The sequence below is a fragment of the Musa acuminata genome, chromosome BXJ2-6 (genome assembly GCF_036884655.1).
Source record: "Musa acuminata AAA Group cultivar baxijiao chromosome BXJ2-6, Cavendish_Baxijiao_AAA, whole genome shotgun sequence".
NCBI lineage: Eukaryota > Viridiplantae > Streptophyta > Magnoliopsida > Zingiberales > Musaceae > Musa > Musa acuminata.
Genome location: NC_088343.1, coordinates 5,374,085 through 5,397,131, shown reverse-complemented (window position 1 = coordinate 5,397,131; position 23,047 = coordinate 5,374,085). Strand labels below are relative to the sequence as shown.

The 23,047-nt window shown below is 39.3% G+C and overlaps 5 protein-coding genes across 9 annotated transcripts; 4 read left to right on the top strand and 1 right to left on the bottom strand.

Annotated features, from left to right (window-relative positions):
* The first annotated feature begins 1,205 nt into the window (after positions 1–1,205).
* LOC135614394 (uncharacterized) lies at positions 1,206–2,581 on the top strand. Its single transcript, XM_065111739.1, has 4 exons — positions 1,206–1,281; positions 1,414–1,804; positions 2,082–2,152; positions 2,247–2,581. The coding sequence occupies exons 2-4, from the start codon at positions 1,425–1,427 to the stop codon at positions 2,258–2,260; spliced, it is 465 nt and encodes a 154-aa protein (XP_064967811.1). The 5' UTR covers positions 1,206–1,281; positions 1,414–1,424; the 3' UTR covers positions 2,261–2,581.
* A 1,461-nt stretch (positions 2,582–4,042) lies between these two features.
* On the top strand, positions 4,043–6,754 carry LOC135614391 (transcription factor HY5-like). Its single transcript, XM_065111732.1, has 4 exons — positions 4,043–4,258; positions 4,537–4,720; positions 4,828–4,984; positions 6,488–6,754. The coding sequence occupies exons 1-4, from the start codon at positions 4,045–4,047 to the stop codon at positions 6,551–6,553; spliced, it is 621 nt and encodes a 206-aa protein (XP_064967804.1). The 5' UTR covers positions 4,043–4,044; the 3' UTR covers positions 6,554–6,754.
* A 295-nt stretch (positions 6,755–7,049) lies between these two features.
* Positions 7,050–9,463, top strand: LOC135614392 (uncharacterized protein At2g34160-like). Of its 3 annotated transcripts, none has more exons than XM_065111735.1 (5): positions 7,050–7,240; positions 7,508–7,556; positions 8,942–9,004; positions 9,126–9,161; positions 9,225–9,463. In XM_065111735.1, exons 1-4 carry the CDS (start codon positions 7,124–7,126, stop codon positions 9,128–9,130), a joined length of 234 nt encoding a protein of 77 aa, XP_064967807.1. In that variant the 5' UTR covers positions 7,050–7,123; the 3' UTR covers positions 9,131–9,161; positions 9,225–9,463. The 3 variants fall into 3 exon arrangements, with proteins under 3 accessions (XP_064967807.1, XP_064967806.1, XP_064967805.1); XM_065111734.1 differs by having other exon boundaries at positions 9,083–9,161; XM_065111733.1 differs by having other exon boundaries at positions 9,071–9,161.
* Positions 9,464–13,262: 3,799 nt separating this feature from the next.
* Positions 13,263–17,747, bottom strand: LOC135581944 (14-3-3-like protein). 3 transcript variants are annotated; one of them, XM_065111729.1, is made up of 6 exons: positions 17,655–17,747; positions 16,863–17,299; positions 16,665–16,743; positions 16,030–16,152; positions 13,634–13,750; positions 13,263–13,551 (listed from the first exon to the last, which is right to left on the bottom strand). In XM_065111729.1, the coding sequence occupies exons 2-6, from the start codon at positions 17,267–17,269 to the stop codon at positions 13,492–13,494; spliced, it is 786 nt and encodes a 261-aa protein (XP_064967801.1). In that variant the 5' UTR covers positions 17,270–17,299; positions 17,655–17,747; the 3' UTR covers positions 13,263–13,491. The 3 variants fall into 3 exon arrangements, with proteins under 3 accessions (XP_064967801.1, XP_064967802.1, XP_064967803.1); XM_065111730.1 differs by having other exon boundaries at positions 17,530–17,670; XM_065111731.1 differs by lacking the exon at positions 17,655–17,747 and adding an exon at positions 17,451–17,555.
* A 771-nt stretch (positions 17,748–18,518) lies between these two features.
* Positions 18,519–22,321, top strand: LOC135614390 (eukaryotic translation initiation factor 3 subunit F-like). Its single transcript, XM_065111727.1, has 6 exons — positions 18,519–18,800; positions 19,483–19,562; positions 20,439–20,707; positions 21,680–21,801; positions 21,874–21,987; positions 22,070–22,321. Exons 1-6 carry the CDS (start codon positions 18,594–18,596, stop codon positions 22,157–22,159), a joined length of 882 nt encoding a protein of 293 aa, XP_064967799.1. The 5' UTR covers positions 18,519–18,593; the 3' UTR covers positions 22,160–22,321.
* The last annotated feature ends 726 nt before the right edge of the window (positions 22,322–23,047 follow it).

The following is a 23,047-nucleotide window of genomic DNA, read 5'->3' as shown; positions in this document are numbered from 1 at the left end:
CCTTTTGATGTGCAAATAGGTTGCAATAAAAGAAAGATAAAGATATGTGCAGTCCAATGAGGTAGGGGAGAACCCTACAGGACAGCAGTATAGTGTTCACTTACCTCCAAAAGGCAAAGTTGTGACATCAAGATCCCTGGTGGATTCTTGGTCATGGTCATTGCATGGAAGCATTTCCCTAGGAGAATGGAATCAGCCCACAAGCACTTTGCTTTCTTTTCACAGTTCACCACTGCCCTTTAACTTCACCCAACACAAGGGAGGACATATTATCCTATGGTTTTGAGGCTCCTCTTCACTTAACTCCATGAGAAAGTAGGGGGAAGCAAAAGCAAAAGCAGAACCACTCATACATATAACACACCACACCACACCACACCACAACAAACGGGGGAGGGAGAGAGAGAGAGAGAGAGGTGGGGGTCAGGAAAAAGAAAAGGGAGGTTGAACTTGGATAGCAAAATAACAATCAAGGGAAGCAGAAGCTGAGGGACATGAAGCAAGTGAAAAGATGGTCAAGACCTTCCTCCGAGACCACTTTCTTTATCGAAATCCCTAACTGGTGCATGAAAAACATTGAAAGGATGCTTTCTCCCTCTTCAAAAATTCCTTCAGTCTCTCTCAACTATGAGTAAAAAGATAAAGCCATCCATAACTATCCTTTTGTTTTATCCTTCTCTTCTTACTTTTCCCTATTTTGTACATCTGATATGCCAAAGGAAGATAATAAATCATTAAGTATAGATATATATATATATATATATATATATATATATATATATATATATATATATATATTGATGGAACAGTAGCATCATGTAAATGGGTTGATAAGATAATGCTGCCGCAGTACTCTTCATGTCTATCTTAAAGATTGCTGCACAACAGGAAATCATACTTAGCAGGCATTATTTTGTCCATAATAATTGAGATCTATCTCATGTCTTTGAACAAAGATATGTGCATGTCTTGAAAGATGCTGCTGAGTAATCCATGTTTTACTGGTCTTTTGGCATCCCTCACAGTGCTCTCTTTTATCTTCTTCTTTTTCTTTTAGGGTTTTTATTTTTATTTCTTCTGATGCTTCTTATTCTTCCTGTGATTGCAGTGTTCAAGAAGTGGCAGTGAAAAGAAAAGTGGGAACATCGCCGGGCCTCCACACCCCATTTAGATTCTCAATTATTGAGCCCGACATGCAAGTATAAAAGGCCACCCCCCACCTCGCAATCTTAGACCAAGCCGACATCACATACGGCACTCACTCGCTTCTCCTGAGTCAGGGTAAGCCTTCCACCACCACCGCTGTACCTTCTCTCTTCTCTAATGGAGGTGTCTCCATGATTGCAATGTTTGTCGATTCTTATCATTAAAATGAGTTCTTGATCTGTCTCTGTTGGCTATCTTGGAGCGTAGGAGTCGGCAAGATGAACAGGAAGCCGGGAGACTGGACCTGCAGGTCCTGCCAGCACCTTAACTTCAGCCGCCGTGACTCGTGCCAGCGGTGCGGCGACCCGAGGCCGAGCGGCGACCGCTCCGAGTACGCCAGCTTCGGCGGCCGCGGCGGGTCCTCCTTCAGCTTCACTGGCTCCGACGTCCGGCCGGGTGACTGGTACTGCTCCTGCGGTGCCCACAACTTCGCCAGCCGCTCCAGCTGCTTCAAGTGTTGTGCCCTGAAGGAAGACTCCGCGGTCGGCGGCGGCGGTGGCTTCGACGGCGACATACCACGCTCCCGGGGCTACGGCTTCGGCGGTGTCGGTGGCGGTGGGCGCGCCGGGTGGAAGTCCGGGGACTGGATCTGCAACAGGTGTCTTTCACGTCCCCCTCTCCTTTTCATTGTTTGATTCAGAGCAGCAGTAAGAAACACAAGGCGATAGATTAGACCAAGAAACTCTACTTCTTTGGCATGAAGTCCAAATGGCATGTCTCTATCTGTAAGCGATACTATTACCTCTCATGAACAAGCCTTTTACTAGAGTCTGGTCTACATCATTAGCACCATAACCTGCTGCATGATCGGCACATTATTTATGCTGATAGAACCAAACAAAACGGTCTTAGTATCTCTACTTGCGTCTTTACAGGTCCGGCTGCAATGAACACAACTTCGCCAGCAGGATGGAATGCTTCCGCTGCAACGCACCGAGGGATTCCGGTAACCCATCCGCCACTGCACTAATCACACTTTGCTCTGAACTTAATTCCTGATGACACCACCAACTGAGATCATCTTTGGCCCCTCATGGCAGGCACCGAAGTCTAAGGAGAAGATGAAGATGACCAAAAGAGATGAACGAGAGCTTATGATACAATAGTAATCTCAAGTTGTAGTACTAGTTTTGCCACCTCTCAGACTTATTTTTCTGCCTTTGGCTTTAAAGCCCATGTTCTATGTTGAGTGTCTTTCCTTTTTCTTTTGAAGTCCTGTGTCCTTCATCCTTCTCATACTTCAGAAGTTTGTTGCTGCACCTCTTCTACTTGGATAAGTGTCTTGGTGAGTCTTGTTGGAAAAGGGCTTCCTCGCTTCTTGTAAGACAGGATGGTGATCTTTGAAATAGGTAATAGGAAGTCCCTTTCTATCTTATTATGAATGAAAGATATATATATATATATATATTTTAGCACAAAATCTTTTCTGTTCGACTCTGTCATCTCCATTGGTGGGATATGTTCTCAGACTCATAATGAAGGTGGTCCAAGGATTGGAAGTTTTAATCTAAAGCATATAAAAGCACCATTATCATCTGATAAAGGATGAATCTGGAAAGAGATAGATACATGATGGAGAGATAAGAAGAAGACCTTAACAAAAAACAATAACAGCAGTAATGCTGTTCTGCCATTTTGACCATGCTTATACATTTGTAGCCAAAATCTATCCTCTTTAAATCGCATTGGATTCTCTTTAGCTTTTGAGCCAGCTTTACTAACTAAGGTTCCCTAAGATGAGCTGTGGCATGTCAGCTAAGAAATAGATCTGGTCAAAAGTCCATGGCACCTCCAATTATTTATTTCTTAGCACCTCCATTACTAGCACTTTTAGCAGCACTCTTTTCCCTGCTCTCTTTTGTTACTTAGCACCTCCATTACTTGCACTTTTGAAGACATATCTTGGACACAATTACTATCTTCTGTTCATCTGGAGGATCTGTAAACAATGAATCTATTCTACATGCTCTGTTCTTGGCTTACATGCATTCTAATGGAGAAGAATTAGTGTCTCTCCTCTGTGCTTACCCAGAATACTTCCAAGTGCATATAGATGCAGAGAGCTACCCATTCTCTGATGAGAAAAATCCAATAAATATGTAGAAACTGAAGTTGAGTTGATGCAAACTAAACAAACTTAAAGTCTGAAGCTTCTGATGGCAAGGCTCACTGCAAGACTTCATTGCAGCTGATCAAAGTTCTTAATATTCATGCAAGTGATAGATGAAAAGAATTTGATAGTTGTCAAGTAGCCACAGTTGATCAAAGGGCCTATGAGTGTGTCAAGGTGATCACATTGTCCTCACCTCAGGTAAGAAGATTGTGTCACAGACTCAATAAATCTTTGTTTTAATTAGTCGAAGCTATGCACAATCCATAATCCAAGTCATGAAAGACTCTTCTTTTTGCTACATAAACCATTTATACTTGAATTCAAATGGATTTCATCCCCTGGATCATCATCATCATTCATGATAGTGATTATCTTGTCTTGTCCTGAATTCTAACATGGATATAGTGGGAGATATTTATCTGATCAAAAAAAAAATTCTATAAGAAAAATTAAAAGAAACATATCTCAAAACCTTCAATGAGTACTATCACAAGCAAAAAAGACATCTGCTCCCTTTATTATAGTCAAAAGGAGAGGAACCATCAGCCACCGGATCAGCTACTCATCCAACGGTTCAAAAGCCTCCACGCTCGCCTTCTCCGCTCCTTTGGATTCCCACCCGATTTCCGGCTCCTCCTTCGTCCACGCTCACTAGCTTGACACCGTTCGATGCGTTATGATCGGACGGTACGAAGCGCATCTCTGGATCCCGAACCCCCACCTTGATGTTCTTCGCTCGGTCTCCTTCCCCGCTCTCGAACCGTCGAAGTGAAGCCGAGTACTCGAAGCAACCTCCTTCCTCTTCTTCTTCTTCTTCTTCTTCTTCTTCTTCTTCTTCACCGACGAGGAGGAGGATGCTGCAGGATCAGGCGACCAGCTCCCTTCATTCGAGCAGCGAGAGGTCCTCTAGCCCCCCGCCTCAGATGGAAGTCAAAGAAGGCAAGTCTCATCTTTTATTGCCTGATTTGTCCTGATATAACTTGTTTGATCCATTATTTTTCTTGACAATCTTGTTTTTCTTTCTCAAAATATTGATTTTTCTCGTTTAATTTGATCAATGTGCCAATTTGTTGCTTTTGCTTCGTCGATATTACTGCTTTATGGCAAATGAGGGAGTTTCACTGTATCTTAATTCGAGTTTCGAGATGCGTTTTGGATTTTTAATCTCTTCATGCGAGGATGTCGGTGAAATGGGGGTGTTTATGGCTCCGATTTAGGACTGGAGAGCGACGAGGAGATCAGGAGAGTTCCGGATTTCGGATTCGAGCCGCCCGGCCCGTCGACCTCCGACCGGGAGGCCACTTCGATGGCTGGTCCGGACCGGGCCCAGTCCGCCGCCCAGCCCGTCCCGCGGCGGAGAGGAAGGCGCCCCGCCGACAAGGAGCACACTCGGCTGAAGAGGTTTGGAACATGTTTCCTCTTCTGCCCTCCATTTGGATATTTCGGAAAGGATCTATTGACGTGATAGCCCATTTGGCTGCTTTTGATGTGGCCTTTTTCCACGAAAGGTTGCTGAGGAATCGAGTGTCAGCTCAGCAAGCAAGGGAGAGGAAGAAAGCTTACCTGAATGATTTGGAGGCCAAGGCGAAGGATTTGGAGGCCAGGAACACAGAACTGGAGGAGAGGTTGTCCACGTTGCAGAATGAGAACAACATGCTGAGACAAGTACGTCTTATTCACTCCTTGTCATGGTCACTGTTACAAACGTTGACACTCCATCATTGTACGAGGATTTGAAATCCTAGAATTTGTCAGAAGTTTTTTTTTAGTATAGATCCAAATTCTTCAATGAAACTTATCCAAATTCCAGGTAATGATTGGATATTTGTTTTTTGGGGGACTTGAGGATTTCATGCAGGATTGGGAATCCTAGGATTTGACAATTTTGTGGCTCGATTGGAGCTTAGATCTTAAATTTTGGAGAGTGAAATCCTAGAGGGTAGGATTTAGAAGGTGGAATTTGGAGGGGATTTTCTCAAATCTAAAAAATTTATAACACTAAATATGTTTGGAATTGAATGGAGGAGGGATTTGGAGGGTAGAATTTGGATGAAAGTGACTATTTTAGTATCAGAATTTCGAAACTGAAATTTTCGGATGAGATTTCAAGGGACCAGTCTTTTCATTAGGGAATCTTTGGACATAATGTGTTAATTTTTTACTGTCAGTAGTTCATAGTGGTTATGTATTTTATAGGTGTTTTCTTGTAATGCTTCCTATCATCTACTTTTCATAAATTTTCTTTTATAATATATGAAATTCATTAGGATGCCTTCCTGAATCTAGAGTTTTGCTTCTCTAAAGCTATTAGTTTGCGACTGTCGTGATATATGTTTCTGAAGTTAATGACCATATTTGTAAAACTGAATGTAGATATTGAGTTTCTACAGTTTGAGTAGGGATAAAGCCATAAAATATGTGCCGAGGGGGCATCATATACAGTGATCATACACAAATACGTCGAAGGACAATAAATTCAAATGAAATCTTATAATTTTTTAGATTACAAAAGTAACTAAAAGTATAAACATAGGCTTAAATAGGGTAAAATATGTGTAATAAAGGAATCAAATGAGATATTATCATCTATAGTTTTAGAACTTGAAAGGTTTTGAATCTACCTCCTCTGGTTTGAGTACACAAAAAGACGATGTTTTTTTAAGAACCAAACTGTTCTTGTCTTGCCACAACTTCTTGTCATATACCAAAACCATTTATTATTGTTTCATTGTTGTTGTTGTGTGTATATATATTTATAAGAATAAAAGAGCAGGAAAGATTATGATAGTGTATGGTGGACTTTTTTTTTTCTTCTTATCCACGAGGACATCTTTACATATTCCTCGTGATTCGGGCAACCCGCCTGATTTGGCAGGGACAGTAATCCAGCTTACATCTTGTATGACATAAGGTTAATCTTTGCCAAATTGTCTGGCTTTGTATGACATAATTTCTGTTTTGGAAACAACACTCTGCCACTGGGCCTTCAATTTCTTTGGATGTGTAGTGGATGTTTGCCAATTTACACTCCACTTCATGCTTCTCTGATGCTTAGTAGTGTTTGTAAGCTATTCATGAGTTTGTTGTCTGGGATTTATGTTACTTTGCTTGAAGACATTTTAATTCAGGAAATGAAAACTTATCTGACAACTTCTATTTCTCCTGCAGATCCTGAAAAACACTACTGTTTGTAGGAGAGGATCTAATATTGGTGCCAATGAGGAAGGCAGGTAGAGAATTGTTCTAAACACCACACTTTCTTTGGATATTGAGATCTCACACCAACAAGTCTGTTGTAATCTCATAGTGACCCTGGTGAAAGGGTCCATGAAAGAAAAAGAAAGACATTTATGATTGAAATGTTGTGGGTTTTTGTGTCAAGGAACAGCTTGTGCACTCTTTCCATCTGAATTTAATTTGTTGGATGAGTTTTTTATTCTCATCATGAAGATCTTCATGTCATTAATTTGATGAGCAAAAACATCTTTTACTTCTACTAATTATTTGTATCAGTGATTTGGGTTCAGTAACACATCAAAAGATAAATGTTTCACCCTTTATTATTTATCAAAATCGGGTTGGATTTAGGTGGAACAAATCCAAATCCGATTACATATGCCTCTACGAGCAGATGGTGTCTCTACTACATACGGTACCGGAGTTTAGGTGGAATGGATCCGAATCCGATTCCTTGACGCCTCTGGTGTTCCGGAACGCCGTTTCGCGTGCTGTTCTTTTGGGGTTGCGGGTTAGGGTTGGGGTTGTTTCGAATCGTCTCTCTGTTCGCAGGCGAAGCGCGCATCAATGGAGATCGCGGACGGCGTTGACAATCTGAGCGTCGCCGCCGATTCCCAGAAGAAGAACGGCATCCAGGTCTCGAACACCAAGAAGCCACTCTTCTTCTACGTCAATCTCGCCAAGGTACGGAACGCCCAGTGCTGTTATCGATATTGTTTGGTTGATGTGGTGGCTTGGCGAGAAGAAATTTGTTTGCTTTTCTAGCTTTAATTTCCCCTTTCTTGGGGTAAAATTCATCGACTTAACAATCTTGGGTTCCAAGTTATATCCATTGCTCTTTAATCCGCGATTGGGGCTCGGACGTTGTTGTGTTTGCTTCATGTGCTTGTATGTTCCATGTATGATTTATTCGTTGTATGTCTTGTAACGCTATTGCACTATTGGTTGCAGAGATACATGCAGCAGCACAATGAAGTGGAGCTTTCGGCTCTTGGAATGGGTATGATTTCTTTTCTTCCCCACTCGATCATGCTATATAACAACCGTTCAAGTCTATATCTTTTCGTCATTGTCTTGATGATTTTTCTTGATGGTTGCAATCATTTATCGAACTGGCATAAGTATAAGAATGCCATATTTGACACAAAAGTAAGCCAAAGTGCTGACAAATTCTGAATTTTCTTGTCATTCTCTTGTTATCTTGTCTTCAATGATTCTGTATTTTCAGTTCTATGGTTATTGGTTTGCATTGTCTTCGAGAACATACTGTTCTTTCTGAAAGCATTCGTAAGGCCTCACTTCGTTTGTGGATGTCAACTTATCGAGTCTCTTCATTCAATTTGATTTTGGGCAACTAGATCATTACACAAATTTGCGATTGATTTTGCTTTTCGGTTTCATCTAGGATCACTTTTCTCTGCCTGTTCATTCAACATCTGTACTTAACTTTGATCAACTCATCGCTGTGTAAATCAGTTGAAGTTGTGTTTATTCTTTGCTTTACAACTTTGGTTAAAATGTTAAACCTGTTTATAGATTTTAATCTCATTATTTCTGGTACTTCTTTTTTTCTTTAATGCTTCTATGCTTGATTATATATTTGTGCTCACTTTGTTATACTATTCTTAACCTTTACACCATATAATATGTCTGTTGTTGTATACGACAAAGAGAATAAAAGTGAAGTTGTCGTGTTTTCTGCATGCTTTTGCAACTCAGTTATTTTCTTATTGGTTTCATTCTTATCTTGTCATGTTTTATTAAATGTATGTACTTGCATATACAATGTTCTGAAGGGTGCAATGGAATAGGGATAAAAATGTACCAGATAGGGCATGTGAGATATTCAGGTGCCTTCGCGGGCAGATGCATGATTGATATTAAAATGTATAAAGAAATATAATCAAGTAAAAGCAAAGAACAAATGGTTTGAGATATACCAGACCTATGCTGTTCCAGCCAATGACCAATGCGGGTTGGGTACCTGAAACTTGAAACCTTGATTTGAATGTTCACATTAATTAGGGAGCTTGTGGAATGCCCATGTTATTTGGACCGATTAAAAGCTTCAGGTAGTGGAAAGTGAGCAAAAAGCTAGTACAGAATTTCACATCTTGCATCCGGTCTTGTTTTTGTTGATTGATTATTCTTTTACCCTAACTTTTATGTGGTAAAATTATTCTCTTTCACACTACATGTAGCATCAATATTGTGGAATATGTTGTTGCTAAGTTGATAAAATTTTGTTTTTAGCTGTGCAATTGTGCTTAATGATTCATAATTCCTGGTTGTCTGACACACACACACATACACAGCCTACAAATCTTGTTATAGTTTTTCTAAACTGCATTCATACTGATCACTTCTTTACAATTGTTTCTTCAGCCATTGCAACTGTAGTCACCATGGCAGAAATTTTCAAAAACAATGGTCTTGCTATTGAGAAGAGTAAGATATAACACTAGTTTATCTTATTACGCTTTGAATTATATATTTGACATAGTTGGTGTCTAGTTGTTCTTTCAGTAAAAAATATCCAGAGATTACAACATCTACCTTTGATGTGAAGGATGAATCAACGGGATGGCTAATGCAGAAAGCAAAGGTACGATTTGACTGAACAATAACACAAATTGTAGTAGTTTCTGATGTGTGTTTCCATGCCCAGATTGAGATATTGTTGGGGAAGATGGAAAAATTCGATGAGTTGATGGCTGCAGCGGCAGCAGCAGTAGCAGCAGCGGAGAAAGATGGCAGAGATGGTGAGGAGCAGAGCTGAAAGAATGAATTCCAAGTTTTGTTATTCCTTTGAATTGGCTGAGCATTGCAGCTTCTTACATGGGTAATCTTTTTCATACGCCGAATTCAAATCAATATACACAGTCCTAAATCCCAAATCATTGATTCTGGTATGGCCCATGGTGGGTAGATCGAAATTAGGAGTGTGTTTTGATTATTTGGAAGACATAATTTTGTCATTCACATTGGTGATAAAGACTAATATATCTCTTATCATAATTAATTGAAGAAATTACTTCTGGTATTTTTTTTCTTCTTCTGTTTTTTAGATCAGTAGCAGGGGATGTAGCAGAGTACATCACAATCAATAAGTCACAGGGCACATGGGTTCAACCAGGGTGCGGTCTCAGGCATCTCGGGTCAGAGAAATGTGGTCCCGAATGCGTCGGTTCACAAGCGACACGAGAAGTACCCGTCTCGACTCGACGCAATGTGATCCGCCCCTCGAATTTTATGGCCTTTCTTCCCTCCCGCCTTTGATCTCGATCTCCCAATCTATACTAATGATAGCTTTCTCATGTCCATCAAACTCTCCCCATTCCACTTCAGTCTCCACCCTCTCGCCCTCTTTCTCTCGTCTCGAAGACTTCAAGGTTTTGTCGGATCACGTCTCTTTCTTTAAGAAAGTATGCGACCTTCGGATCTCTCGTCATTCGTATTCTTGTTTGCAGTTGTAGTAGAAATTGCATGTATCTTTGATCTTAGATCAAACTAACTCATTTCTTGCTTTTATCTTGGAAAAATTATCATTGACGTCTTAGTCAACCTGATGTGATTCGGACCCAAATGCATAAGATTGTTCGAGGTGTTTTCGAAGTAAGAACACTTAGCTCTTGAAATGTCATTTACATGAAGATCGAGGTCTAAGAGAGGTTTCTCGACTTAGTCCGTTTGATGTTCTAAGTTAATAACCCGAGGTATAAGAGTGTGGATATCAATAATTCAAGGTAGTCTCTCTTTTTCTATGTTAGAGGTAAGTTTTTATACCTATTGTAAATGGTACGAAGAAATCTTGTGATTTGCCTTTCTCGCCATAAACGACCGGAAGGAAGATTGAAGTTGTCTTTCTCGTCATTTAAGCTAGTGATTGTCCTTCTTGCCATAAATGGCGAGAAAGAAAATTTAGAGACGAAAGTAATGTAACGATATCTAGGACATCTGAGGTGCCATATAACGATATCTAGGCTTGAAAAACAGCAATGTCCTCAAACGGGTTGGTATTACTATCGAAGGCCTTCAATAATCGGAGACGAAAGTTGGTTGGGATCGACTCTTCTTGGATGTCATTAGTGAATAGCGATCATCCTGAGATGGGGTTAGCAGACCCTTCTTCTCTGGATTGTTGGAATTCTCTCTACATTTTCTCTACATTTGTCCATTTATCGTAGTTGGATTATCAAGGAATCATTTATCAAATCTATAGATTGGGTTTAGGATTCGGGTGGCATAAGATGGTGGCATGTTGGTCCATTGAATTTCACTGTTAGGGAATGAGGTGCTTGCTCGATAGACCTCAACGCTTTTGAGATATTGGCATTGTGTCAGGTGGGGGAACCTCGACGAGCTTTAGTGTCGGTGTCGATTAAGCTGTTGGCGGTGGTTGAGGCGGTGGCATTGCTTGTTGGGTGAGTTGAGGCAAGAGCAGAACAATAGCTTGCATTATACTCATTAGTATTTGCACTTGTTGGGTGAGGTTTAGAAATGTCCCAGCGGGGACAAGCAGGTGACTCCGGGTTGACCCTAGGTCATTGAACGAATGCCAATATTTCATTAGTATTTGTGTCGAGATAAATAAATCCATGCACGAAAAGGATGGCTATTGCGCCCCTCGAATGAAAATACTATGGTTCGACGATGGGCCCTTCTCGCTTAAGCATTCATTAAGAGGGTTGGTAGGTAGATATTTTTATGATATCATGCCCTCTTTCTAGCACCAAAATATTAGGAAAAAAATATCGTTAATGTCTTAGTCAGCTCTATGTGATTCAGATCCAGATGCATAAGATTGTCTGAGATAAGAATGTCGAGCTCTCGAGGTGCCACTTGTATGAAGATCGATGTCAAGAGAGGTTTTCTGACCTAGTCCTTCCGACACTCAAGTTAGTAACCCAATGTATAAGAGTGTGAGCATCAATAGTTCAAGGAAGTCTTTTTTCTATGTTAGAGGCCAGTTTTTATACATGGCTGTAAAGGATACGAAGGAAGCTTGCAAATATCTTTCTCGTCATAAATAGCAAGAAGAAGGAAGCTTGTGATTATCTTTCTCGTCATAAACAACGAGAAGAAAGCTTATGATTGTCTTTCTCATCGTAAACAACAAGGAAGCTTGTTAATTGTATTTCTCGTTGAGAAGGAAGCTTGTGATTGTCTTTCTCATCATAAATGATAAGAAAGAAGCTAGTGATTGTTTTTCTCGCAACAAATGATAAGAAGAAAGCTTTATATTCTCTTTCCTCTTTCTTGTCATCCTATTAGTCTCTCTAAATAATCTCTATCTTTCTCATCGAGAAGGAAGCTTCTGATTATCTTTTTCTCACCATAAATGACAAGAAGGAAGCTAGTGATTGTCTTTCTCGCCATAAATAACAAGAAAAAAGTTTTATTTTCTCTTTCCTCTTTTTTACCATCCTATCAATCTATAAAGAATCTCTATCTTTCTTGTCGAGAATGAAGTTTGTGATTGTCTTTCTCACCATAAATGACAAGAAGGAAGCTAGTAATTATCTTTGTCGTCATAAATTATAAGAAGAAAGTTTTATTTTCTCTTCCCTCTTTCTTGTTACTTATCTTTATCGTCATAAATGACAAGAAGGAAATTAGTGATTATTTTTCTCACCATAAATGATAAAAAGAAGATTTTATTTTCTCTTCTCTCTTTCTCGTCATAAATAACAAGAAGAAAACTCATGATTATCTTTCTCGTAGTAAATAATAAAAAAAAAGTTAGTAATTATCTTTCTTGCCATAAATGATAAGAAGAAAGCTTTATTTTCTCTCTCTTCTTTTGCCACCCTATCAATCTCTAAAGAATCTATGAAGTTATCGATGAACAAACTATCAATCTCTAAAGAATCTCTGAAGTTATGGATGATGAAGGGAAATGCATATGAATCAATGTAGGGAAAGAGCTCCATAATTCGATTCATCTGCAAATTCTAAGTAGATGTTTCGACCTGGGAGGCGAACTTGATCCCGTGGGCTCATCGGTAACGAAAAACACGTGTGGTGGCTCTCTCATACAAGTTTTGAGAAATTTGTATGGAGTATCTTAATTTTTAAATATTTTAGTGAAAAGTTCATTTTACCCTTTTTGTCATTCGCAGTGCATTGCCGCCATCATCCTCTACCACCGCCTCTCCCCCTCTTGCCCCCATGTAACCAAGCTTGCATAAGGACTACCACCATCTCCTTGACCCCCATCAGACCCATCGCTATCAAGACCGGATTGATATGTTGTTATCATTAAAAAGAAAAAAACTCTACACACTTTTTAAAAATTTCTCAAAATTAAAATCTTTTATCTCATTATCAATTACAATTCCTAATGGTCCATTTACCCCATCAAGTCCCATGCCAACAATAATTGCATGTCAAAATAATAATAATAATAATAATAATAATAATAATAATAATAATAATAATAATAATAATCGAATCTCAGACCAAAGAATTATTCTAAAATAATAGAATAATCCATTCCGTTAGCAAACATTTAAGCATGTCTAAATAAAATATATGAAGAAAGATCCAAATATACTTAGCTCACCTAAGTCTGCCATGGAACCAAGGAGATCGTCGGTCAGATTCCCCGTTGTCGGTGCATATCATCCAGCTCACAGGTAACACTCAAATCATAATGCAAGACACCTTTTGGCCCACCTGCATTTTCCTTAAAATTAACAGCATGTTGTCGCTGATTAACCATCCACAATCATTTTTTTTATGTCCCATCTTAAGGATCTTCCATTAAAACAATCAAAATGGAGATATACAAAAATCCAATCTCTGAAGTAATAGTTGCTTTACGTTGCCCACAATGCAAAAGAAGGGAGGACAATCAACAAGCACAACATTCTCACTACTACTTGAAAGGTGGATCCTGCCTGCATCAGCATGAGAAACTGACAATTTCATGATCACTGGCCCTCTTCTGATTCCTTCTTTGGGGCTTCGTTGATCTCATCAGCTCCATCCTCCTGTCAGGCAACATTAGTTAGATGATAAAGATAATAGAATGACAAAAGATAACAGTGCCACCAAACGTGTAAGTAAACCAACCGTAATATCAGATGTCCACAATGTCAAGTTATCTCGGAGAAGCTGCATAATCAAAGTACTGTCCTTGTATGATTCTTCACCCAAGGTATCAAGGTCAGAGATTGCTTCATCAAATGCCTGCAATTGACACCAACTTCAAAGTTTCAAGAAGTAAACCAAAAGATGCTACGGTTGGTTGAGTCGATCAATTCAAACCACTGGACTGGTAAACGATGAACAAACCATCATGAATCATGTCTTAGAAAACCCAGATAGAAACAAATTTCATCAATCGATCTAGCTTTCTAGATTGACTTCTAAAATGTATAGATAAAGAAGATGAAAAAAGAGACAAAAGTCTTGTCAGATTAAGCAGCATTTGTTTGGCAAAACATAGCTTAAAGTCAACTTGGAACGACTCAAAGCACAAGTGAGATGACCTGATGAATTATCACCACAATCTTACTTGACTCTTTTTCTACCAACCTTTTCTATTGGTTAGTGATCCCATTGTTTATATGTGCTTTTTGGTTATCTGTCCATTAGCATGCCAAACTACAAGTAACAATCCAAAGTTCCACAATTTATTAATTAATCAGCAACAGGACCACACGTAGTCTGTAGTTTGCTGGCCAAATAAACAATGCTTGGAATCAACATATGAAATAGAAAGTGCAACAAGTTGATTAGAGTATTTGCAGGTCTACTAAACAAAAATAAGCTCCATCAGTCACACACCAAATCAACTATTTGCTGAGACATACCAAATAGACTCATCATGGTTTGTTCACTTTGCTTCATTAAATTACCAAACTTTTGGAAGTTTCTCAGTGAGGAACCTTCGAGGAAACATGGTACCGTTTGAATTAATGGATTATATTCATGGGTTTTGCATTGGAATTCTATCCTGCCATAAATGGAGCTTACAACCATGGTCAGATTCACATGGGACATTTTTTCGACGCTAACAAATGACATGACAGCAGCAATGATGCATTGAATTAGGGAACAGAGAGGACAAAAGATCTGCAGCCTTTCACAGTAATGTCAAATATCTGACTTCGTAAAATCATACCTTTAAAATAACACTGAACAAGCCCTAGTCTGATAACTAATCAGACAGTCATTGTATCGATCAAAACCATAAAAAGGAAAGATATCAACAACTATTAACCTACTCATGTAAGTGGAACAAGTATCATTTCCAAAGTAGAAAACTCTTATCACAAAGCATTTTGTAGGCTTTTATTGACTGGATGATATTGGAAGCCATATTAATTGTCACAACCCAAGTCTAATGGACTAACTGACCTGTCAACTTTATTAAACTCAAACCACTGATCAAAATGCTTAAGCTAAAATTGATAATAATATACATATTAGACATTTATAAGTCAATCTTAATCATGTCAACTTCCAATGTGAGATTAATCGGGGTGTTACATGAATGCTAACTTCTTAAGAAGACACTTAGACCAACCAATGGGATCTTAAGCATCATATCTGATGTATATAGAATCTCAAAATACTGTATGAATTTATGACTAATTGACCACTAATAAAAACCAACCCTATCGAGATGTTCACCTGAATTAGCTCCCTAGAAACATGAATACAGAAATATCAGGGTTCATCAATTTTGCATATAGATCATCTGAATAGTTAGCCTCACCTGCCATAGTTAGAAAAAGTCAAAAACAATTTCATATGTAGAGATTTGTTGGTCGTTTCCCTTTCAGAATATCAAGTTTCCTTGTAACAGTAAATTTTTTAAAAAAATTATTTGTTTATTATTATAGAATAATAAAGATAAATTAACAAAATGCTTCACCAAACTCTTTGGGAGAATAATGAAATCATCTCCTATTTCAGGTTCAATGCAAGTATGCTAATGTATTGAACACCCAATATTATATTCTAAACTCTGAAGTATTGGCATGACAAAGCTTTACAAGCAATCTCCAAATTCAGAGTATACATCAAAACCAATATAATAAATCTAATAAATAAAATTATCATAAATCTAAAATGGCACAAAGTGGAATAAATCGTATAAAGTTGTTAAACTAAAACTCTTCTTTTGTCTCATTTATAAACACCAACTAATTCTAACTTCACCCTTTATTATTTGACTGACCAAATTTATCATATTATACTCAGTGTGTCAAACAAAGACATCATCATATGATAAATTTATCAATTTATCATGACTGTTGTTGTTGAAGATTATTTAGCACCCGTCACCATTTAGAAAATTACAGTGATGAAGTGCAATTCATGCACCTCATAAAATTAATTATTTTCAGATTTGACATGCTGATGAAAATACAAGTCAGCAATGCAATAAATGGTTGTAGAATGTCAATTGAACATAACATTGCTCTGAATAAAAGACACGTGGGATCTGTGAGATAAACCTGCTTGGCAAGGCTGCAAGCTCGGTCTGGAGAGTTAAGAATCTCGTAATAGAACACAGAGAAGTTGAGTGCTAGCCCCAGTCTTATAGGATGAGTGGAAGCCAGTTCAGCTAAAGCAATATCCTGTTGCAAGTTTTGCCAAATGTACAAAAATTGAAGCAAAGTTTACAAAACTGACTTGTAAAAGAGACAGAAAGGATAATTTTCCGGTAATGAATTTGCAAAACATGAAAAATGACCTTTACAATTATCAGTATTACATCCACATATTTATATGATATCTACAGAAGAAAAAGTTTTTTTACCAAACCAAGAAAATTACTGAAAAGAAGGAGATAAACATAAACATAAGCAGTAAATAAAGATCGAAAGCCATGCTTCTTCTGTAAACAGACCCCTTTTTTGTCTGCAATCGATAATACTGAATGTGATATAATGCTATTGCACAAAATAAAAGATCCGAAGCTCGAATCATGGACTCAAAATCCTTTCGTTCCTTCCTTGATCTACCTCGAATAATAATTCAATTCTTGAAAGGAAATGCATCTTCTCAGCATTGCAAGGAGTTATTTCAAAACAAAGATGGGAAAAGACAGAATCAGAAGAAGATTGATTAATAAATAAAAGTTACACACCTGCGCAGATTTGTATGCCAAAAGAGTGCTTTCAGCTGCTTCTTTCCTCTCAGCTCCAGTCTTGAATTCCGCAAGGTACCTAAGCACAACACCAAAGAGTATCATAGTTAATCAAATCCAGTAGTAGCATACACAAATTTATTCTTCATTTTTAGTACAACTACATTCTTTTTCTGGGAGAAATATACATCAGCTAACCTGTGGTAGTCACCCTTCATCTTAAGGTAAAACACCTTGGACTCTGCACTGGTGGCGGAAGGAGTGAGGTGGGAATCAAGCAGCTTCAGGATCCCATCGCAGATCTTGCTGAGCTCGGCCTCGACCTTTCCACTGTACTCCTTGATCAAGGCGACGTGATCTTCGTTGCCGCGGCTCTCCTCCTTCTGCTCGATGGAGGAGATGATCCGCCAGGACGCGCGACGAGCTCCAATCACGTTCTTGTAGGCCACGGAGAGGAGGTTACGCTCCTCCACGGTAAGCTCCTGCCCGTTGATGGTCTTCACCACCTTCTCCATGAACTCCATCATCTCCTCGTACCGCTCCGCCTGCTCCGCCAGCTTGGCCATGTACACATTCTCCTCGCGGGGCGACTCCACCGGAGGCATTTTGTTAGATCTCTACCAAGAAATCCCTCTCTGGCGAAGCATGAACAGACCGACATCAAGAATATTAGGCCCCAAATCAAGAGAACACTATAAAGGAAAAAAGTTCGCACAGAACAATTTCCACAATATCCATCAATCAGAAGGGATCTTAAAATTCCTCGATCAAACTGTTCGAAATTACCCGTCGCTTCGTTCCTAGTGACTCGATCAAGGAACTCAACGAAGAAATCACTCATGAAACAACATAGAGAAATCAAAACCTGGATTAGATATCATATGCCGAAATGCATCGTCACAAGAATTTCCCCAGATGAAGAAACAGTTCGAGTCTTATATCGGCGACACACGGCGGAATCTAAAGAAACAACGGCGAGAAGAGACGTACCCTTCACCGAAACGAGATGCTTAGGGTTCCTCTGTCTCCCTGGCCTTCGCCTTCCGGGTTATTTAGGGTGCGGCGATATGAAAGAGACTAATACTCTCCTACCTGATTGTCGTGGACCCATCGTCCTCCACCTTTGTAATTGTGAGGCCCACATGAATTTGGCCAATGAAAATTCTGGTAAGCATGAGTGACGGATGAACCGGTGAGAAAGAGACCGTGTAAATGCGGAGACTCAGAAGGAGGTGGACGCAACACGCCACGACGACCACGCGGAATGCGGCCCCACTCGAGCAGGCCGATGCGGAGCTGCCAAATTGACCGACAGCCCGCGTCATGCGGTCGGAGAGAAAGGGCGGGCCGAGGATCCCCTGTCTCGCCCGAGGCGAGGAACAGGATCTGCCCAGCTTCTGATGACGTCATCGATCCCGGAACGGCCTGAGTCAATGTCACCCTTTCAAATTGTTCCTTCTCAGATCGTGTAAGCGTGGACCAATGACGTTGGCATCGGTGGGCCCCGCACGACAACAACGATGGGTCCACCCCGAAAACATCTCCTCTCAGAGGATGATAGAATATTAGATTTAATCTTATGACCCACTAAAACTGGGAAGCACGCATTGGTTTAGGACGGAATGGGGTCCGAAGATGGGTAAAAGTGTCAAGTGAAGATTAGATGCCTACAGAGTTAGTCGGGTGTTGGTGGAGTTTGTGGGTACGTGCAGTAACGTCTTCGTAAGTTTGGTCAATATCGTTACGTGCGTCATCCGAGATAAAAGGACCCGCTCGGCTCGGTCTGCCTTGGTTCAATGAGGCCCGGTTTAAGCCAGACCGGCCCAGAATCTTTAGTAGGAGCCGAGCGTATTACCTCACTAAGACAAGGGGCGTGCTTCAGACGTCATCCCGCTTCAGAAAACCCTAGGCTTGCCGCGTCCCGACTTCATGGCGGTGCTGCAGTTCTTCCCGCCGTCGTCTCCGGTCGTGTCGGCGAGGTTGCACCCGGTCGTCCTCTTCAGCATCTGCGACTGCTACGTCCGGCGCCCCGACCAGGCCGACCGCGTCATTGGAACCCTCCTCGGCACCGTCTCCGGTGGCGTCGTTGAGATCAAGAACTCCTACGCCGTCCCCCACAACGAGTCCGCCGACCAGGTCAGTCGCGGTCTGTGACGGGGTCTTTCTCCCATCCTCGGTTCACCTATGCATCTCATTACATCATTAACCTTCAGTAAGGATCATCACATGTTATGCACCTTGGTGGTTAAGCATCGTATGCTCCATTACATCCCCATTATAAGCTCTCCAATATGTTGTGGTCATCTGTTCTTGAAGAAACATCCATCATCAGACAATATTATTCTCTGAACTATATTTATAATATATCTGCTAAATATTTTTATAGTTTTGTAGTTGGGCCTCTTGATGTTTTAATCTCCTTTCGTCAAACTTAAATATTTTTCTTTCAAGAAATTCATAATTTTACTAGGTTTTAATAAAAATTTTTAGGGAAACTCTTCTCAGGGTAGGTGAATTTTGTAGTTGAAATTCTGAAGTAGTCTTGGTAGTCTATGAACAGCACATTTATTTTATCGATATCACAATAATGAAAAGCAGAATATTTGTTTTGGTGCTGCTCTAAATTATCACGATTTCCACAAGGTTAGTCTAGCTTTGATTGGAATTTAAACGATATGGTACGGTGGTTATAATAGCTTTGTGTTATTTCAACTTGATTTCTGATATTTATCAGTATGTTGATACTGTCTAAGAATTTGCAGTGCATTGGCACATTTCTGTTATTCTGTGTTTATATTTAATGTTGCCACATGCTTAGGTTGCACTGGATGTTGAGTACCATCGCAACATGTATATGTCCCACCTAAAAGTGAATCCCAAGGAAGTACTAGTTGGATGGTAAGTACCTCAATATTTTGGAATTGCCTTGGTTTTTCTGCATTTTTTTGTTGTATATGTATATATAAATATTTTACACGGCTGCATTCGATATGTCCTTGTACTTTTGTATATTTTACCATGATTTTTTTGGTGTCTCTCGGTCTTTTTTTATCTGTCAGTAAATATGTTGTTAGAAGATTTACTTTCTATCAGTAATAAAGTGTTTGGGTTGGCATTTTTAATCAAATGGGTGGCAATAATTTCTTTTATACTCTGTTTATCTTGGCTTACATGTTTATGACTTTGTTATTGCTACATTAATTTAAAACATGCTTATTATGCAATTAATTTTGCTTCCAAAATTATTCAAGGTGGCAATTTACAGTAGTACCCGAGGGTAGCATATTGGTTGCTAATGGTTTGGGTTTTGTGAAGTATTTGCTATCTTGAACTAGCACACTCCCTGAATTAATCTTGGTTGATAAGTGTTTTTTTTAGTTCCCAGAATCACATTTGTAACTTGGTGGTTGACATATACAGAGACATTTTTCTTTGGCAATGGTGGTGAATACAATGATTATATAGCTTGAATATTCACCTATTTCTTTAAGTTTACATCAGCAAGTTGTCAGTTGTTCCTTTTTCTTTTTTGAAGTGGATTTTCTGTCTTCTCTCTTCCAATCTCATCACCTTTAATTGTAAATTAGCTAAGATTTGATCTCTAGAGGACCTCCATTGATTTGGCCCACACTTTCATCAATTTGCATCTTATACTTTCTCCTTTATAGTAGATACTTTGTGGGTGTTAACTTTCAAGTTGCTGATAATATTGTCATGTTTGTTTATATCCTGAAAAGCACATGCTGATATACATTGATAATGTACCTCGTGCAGGTATTCAACTGGCTTTGGTGTTTCTGGTGGGAGTGCATTAATACATGACTTCTATGTAAAAGAACTTAAAGATTCCACAAAAGATATCAGGGAAGCACAGAATTCTGTTCCACCTGTTCATCTTACTGTTGACACTGTATTCAGCAATGGAGAGGCTTCCATAAAAGCTTATATGTCTGTTAATTTGTCTCTTGGGGATAGATCACTTGCAGCACAATTTCAAGAAATTCCTCTTGATTTGAGGATGATTGAAGCCGAGCGAGTTGGATGTAAGACTTTCACTTGGAATACTCTTGACATTCCACTTTTCTTGTTATTGTTTTTCATACAAGCTTATGTTCCGGAACTAAGAGGATAGGTCTTTTATCTCTGTTGATGCACTTTCTCTGGTAGGCCTTTTTTGATCTTTCAAAACCTTTGTTTGGCCAAAAGTCTGTTTATGACAGGCTGTTAATGGAATGTCTTAACTTTTGGTAAATCATTTTGTAATATTAATGGTAAATTCATGTAGGCTAGATTAAAATTGAGGGGTTTAAGTTGTTTTTAATCTAAGATTTATTTTCTACGAATAGGTTCATTGATATCATGTTTGTTTTCACTTAAAGATAAAATTAAAGACATCTAGTCTCTGCCTGGTCAAATTTTTTGGTCAGCTACATCTTCTGTAGACTAATTTATATATTTTTACATACTTACGTGCACACACACATGCATATGCTTTTTGAACTAGTGCATCAATGCAAATCATATGGCAGTGGACTTGACCTCAAAAGATGCTAGAATTAATTGTGGTTGAGTTCGGTAATTATCTTTTCTTTCATCTCTTTTTGATTGATAATAATGTGCTGCAGCATCCCTGCATGTATGCCTCTGCAAGCCCTTAGTAAATATTTTGCATATTGAAGTTTAATTAGTTAGCTTCATTCATATGATTTCCTTTACAAGCTAAGCATTTTTTTTAATAAATGTGAAGTTTTCATTCTGCATTATCGACCAAATTTAATTTACCTTTGAGGTTTTAGCTTTATATATTCTTATATTAACTATAGGCGATGTATTTCTTGTAGTTTCATTTTTCAAATTAATGTTGAGAAATTACAATTAGTTTACTATAGTTAATATGCTGCAAATTAGCTAAGAAAAAGATGGTCCAATGTATGAGCTAATGCTCTAGGGAGGGTCAAAGTATGATGCAAACCAACTGCTTTGTTTTTTTTGTTTTTTTTTTCCGACCATGACAGTTGACATCTTTAAGAAAACTGCTGTTGACAAGCTCCCCAATGACTTGGAAGGAATGGAAGCCTCAATGGAGAGATTATATGCTCTGATTGATGATGCTTACAAATATGTTGATGATGTTGTGGTATGGCTCTCGATGGTCCTTTTACCTTTCGATTTCCTTCTCCAAGACTGAAAGTGTTCCATGATTTATCAGGAAGGACGGGTGAACCCGGATAACGATATCGGGAGATTTCTTTCTGACACCTTGGCTTCAGTTCCAAAAATGTCTCCAATAGCTTTTGACAAGGTCTTCAATGACAGAGTTCAGGTGAATGCTTGTTTCCATCTGTAATGCTCATCTGCAGCAGCTTTCTTCGTTGCTAATATGCACCCTTTTCCCTTTGTTACAGGACAACCTTGCATTGGTTTACTTGTCAAGCCTCATTCGAGCACAACTGGGCATCGCAGAAAAGCTGAACACAGCTGCTCAGGTCCTGTGATGTGCAAAGAAGCTGCTATTTCACCGAGTAATTATGATCAATAGCGAAGAGTTACATTTGGGGCATTTGTTGGGGCATTTTTCATATTCTGTTCAAGTTTTGGATATGGATAGCTCTCTGTTGTTGATTATCTTCAATAAAAATTCATCTACTTTAACACCACCTCTTAGCCATGAAGAAGATCGACCCAATGGTTCTGTTCCCAATTAGGTTCAAGTGTTTTCCATTGAATATCTAGACTTTTGTCATTCGTTTTGTTGATCCAAATTTTTCTACGACTGCCCTCTTGTTGTTCTCATTTTTGCTACAAATTTCTCTTTTTTCATCATCCTTGTGTCTTCAAGATTTCATCAAGTTTCCGTGGATCTCTTTTCACAATCTTGTTTCCTTCTTTCGAGTATTGTTCTCACTTTTGCTACAAGTTTCTATTTTTTCAACATCCTTGTGTCTTCAAGATTTCATCAAAAGTCTTGTTTCCTTCTTTCTATTGTTTGTTTTGGTTCCCTGCGCATATATGCTGATCAAACTCACGTCGTCCGTCCTTTAGCAGACAGATGGCCAGCAAACAACAATGTCGATCTCCACATGATCTGTAAACACAGCCGTTGCTTATCGCACGCGTCGTCGTCTGCTGCTTGTGCCGTCTTTCACGGTCAAGGAATCTTCCTCCTCCCCGCAATAACAGCAACGAACTCAACAAACGGATTGGCTCCGCTCCGCTGCCATTTATGATCGATCTCTCTCATTCCGTTAGCCGCTGCCATGAAGAGATCCCTCCTTTTCTTATGGCTCACTCTGCAGCAGCTGCTGCTGCTGCTGCTACTACTCTGCGGTCGGAGCCAGCATCCTTCCTCGGTCCCCAGGAAGATACTACTATCGACGAAGGCT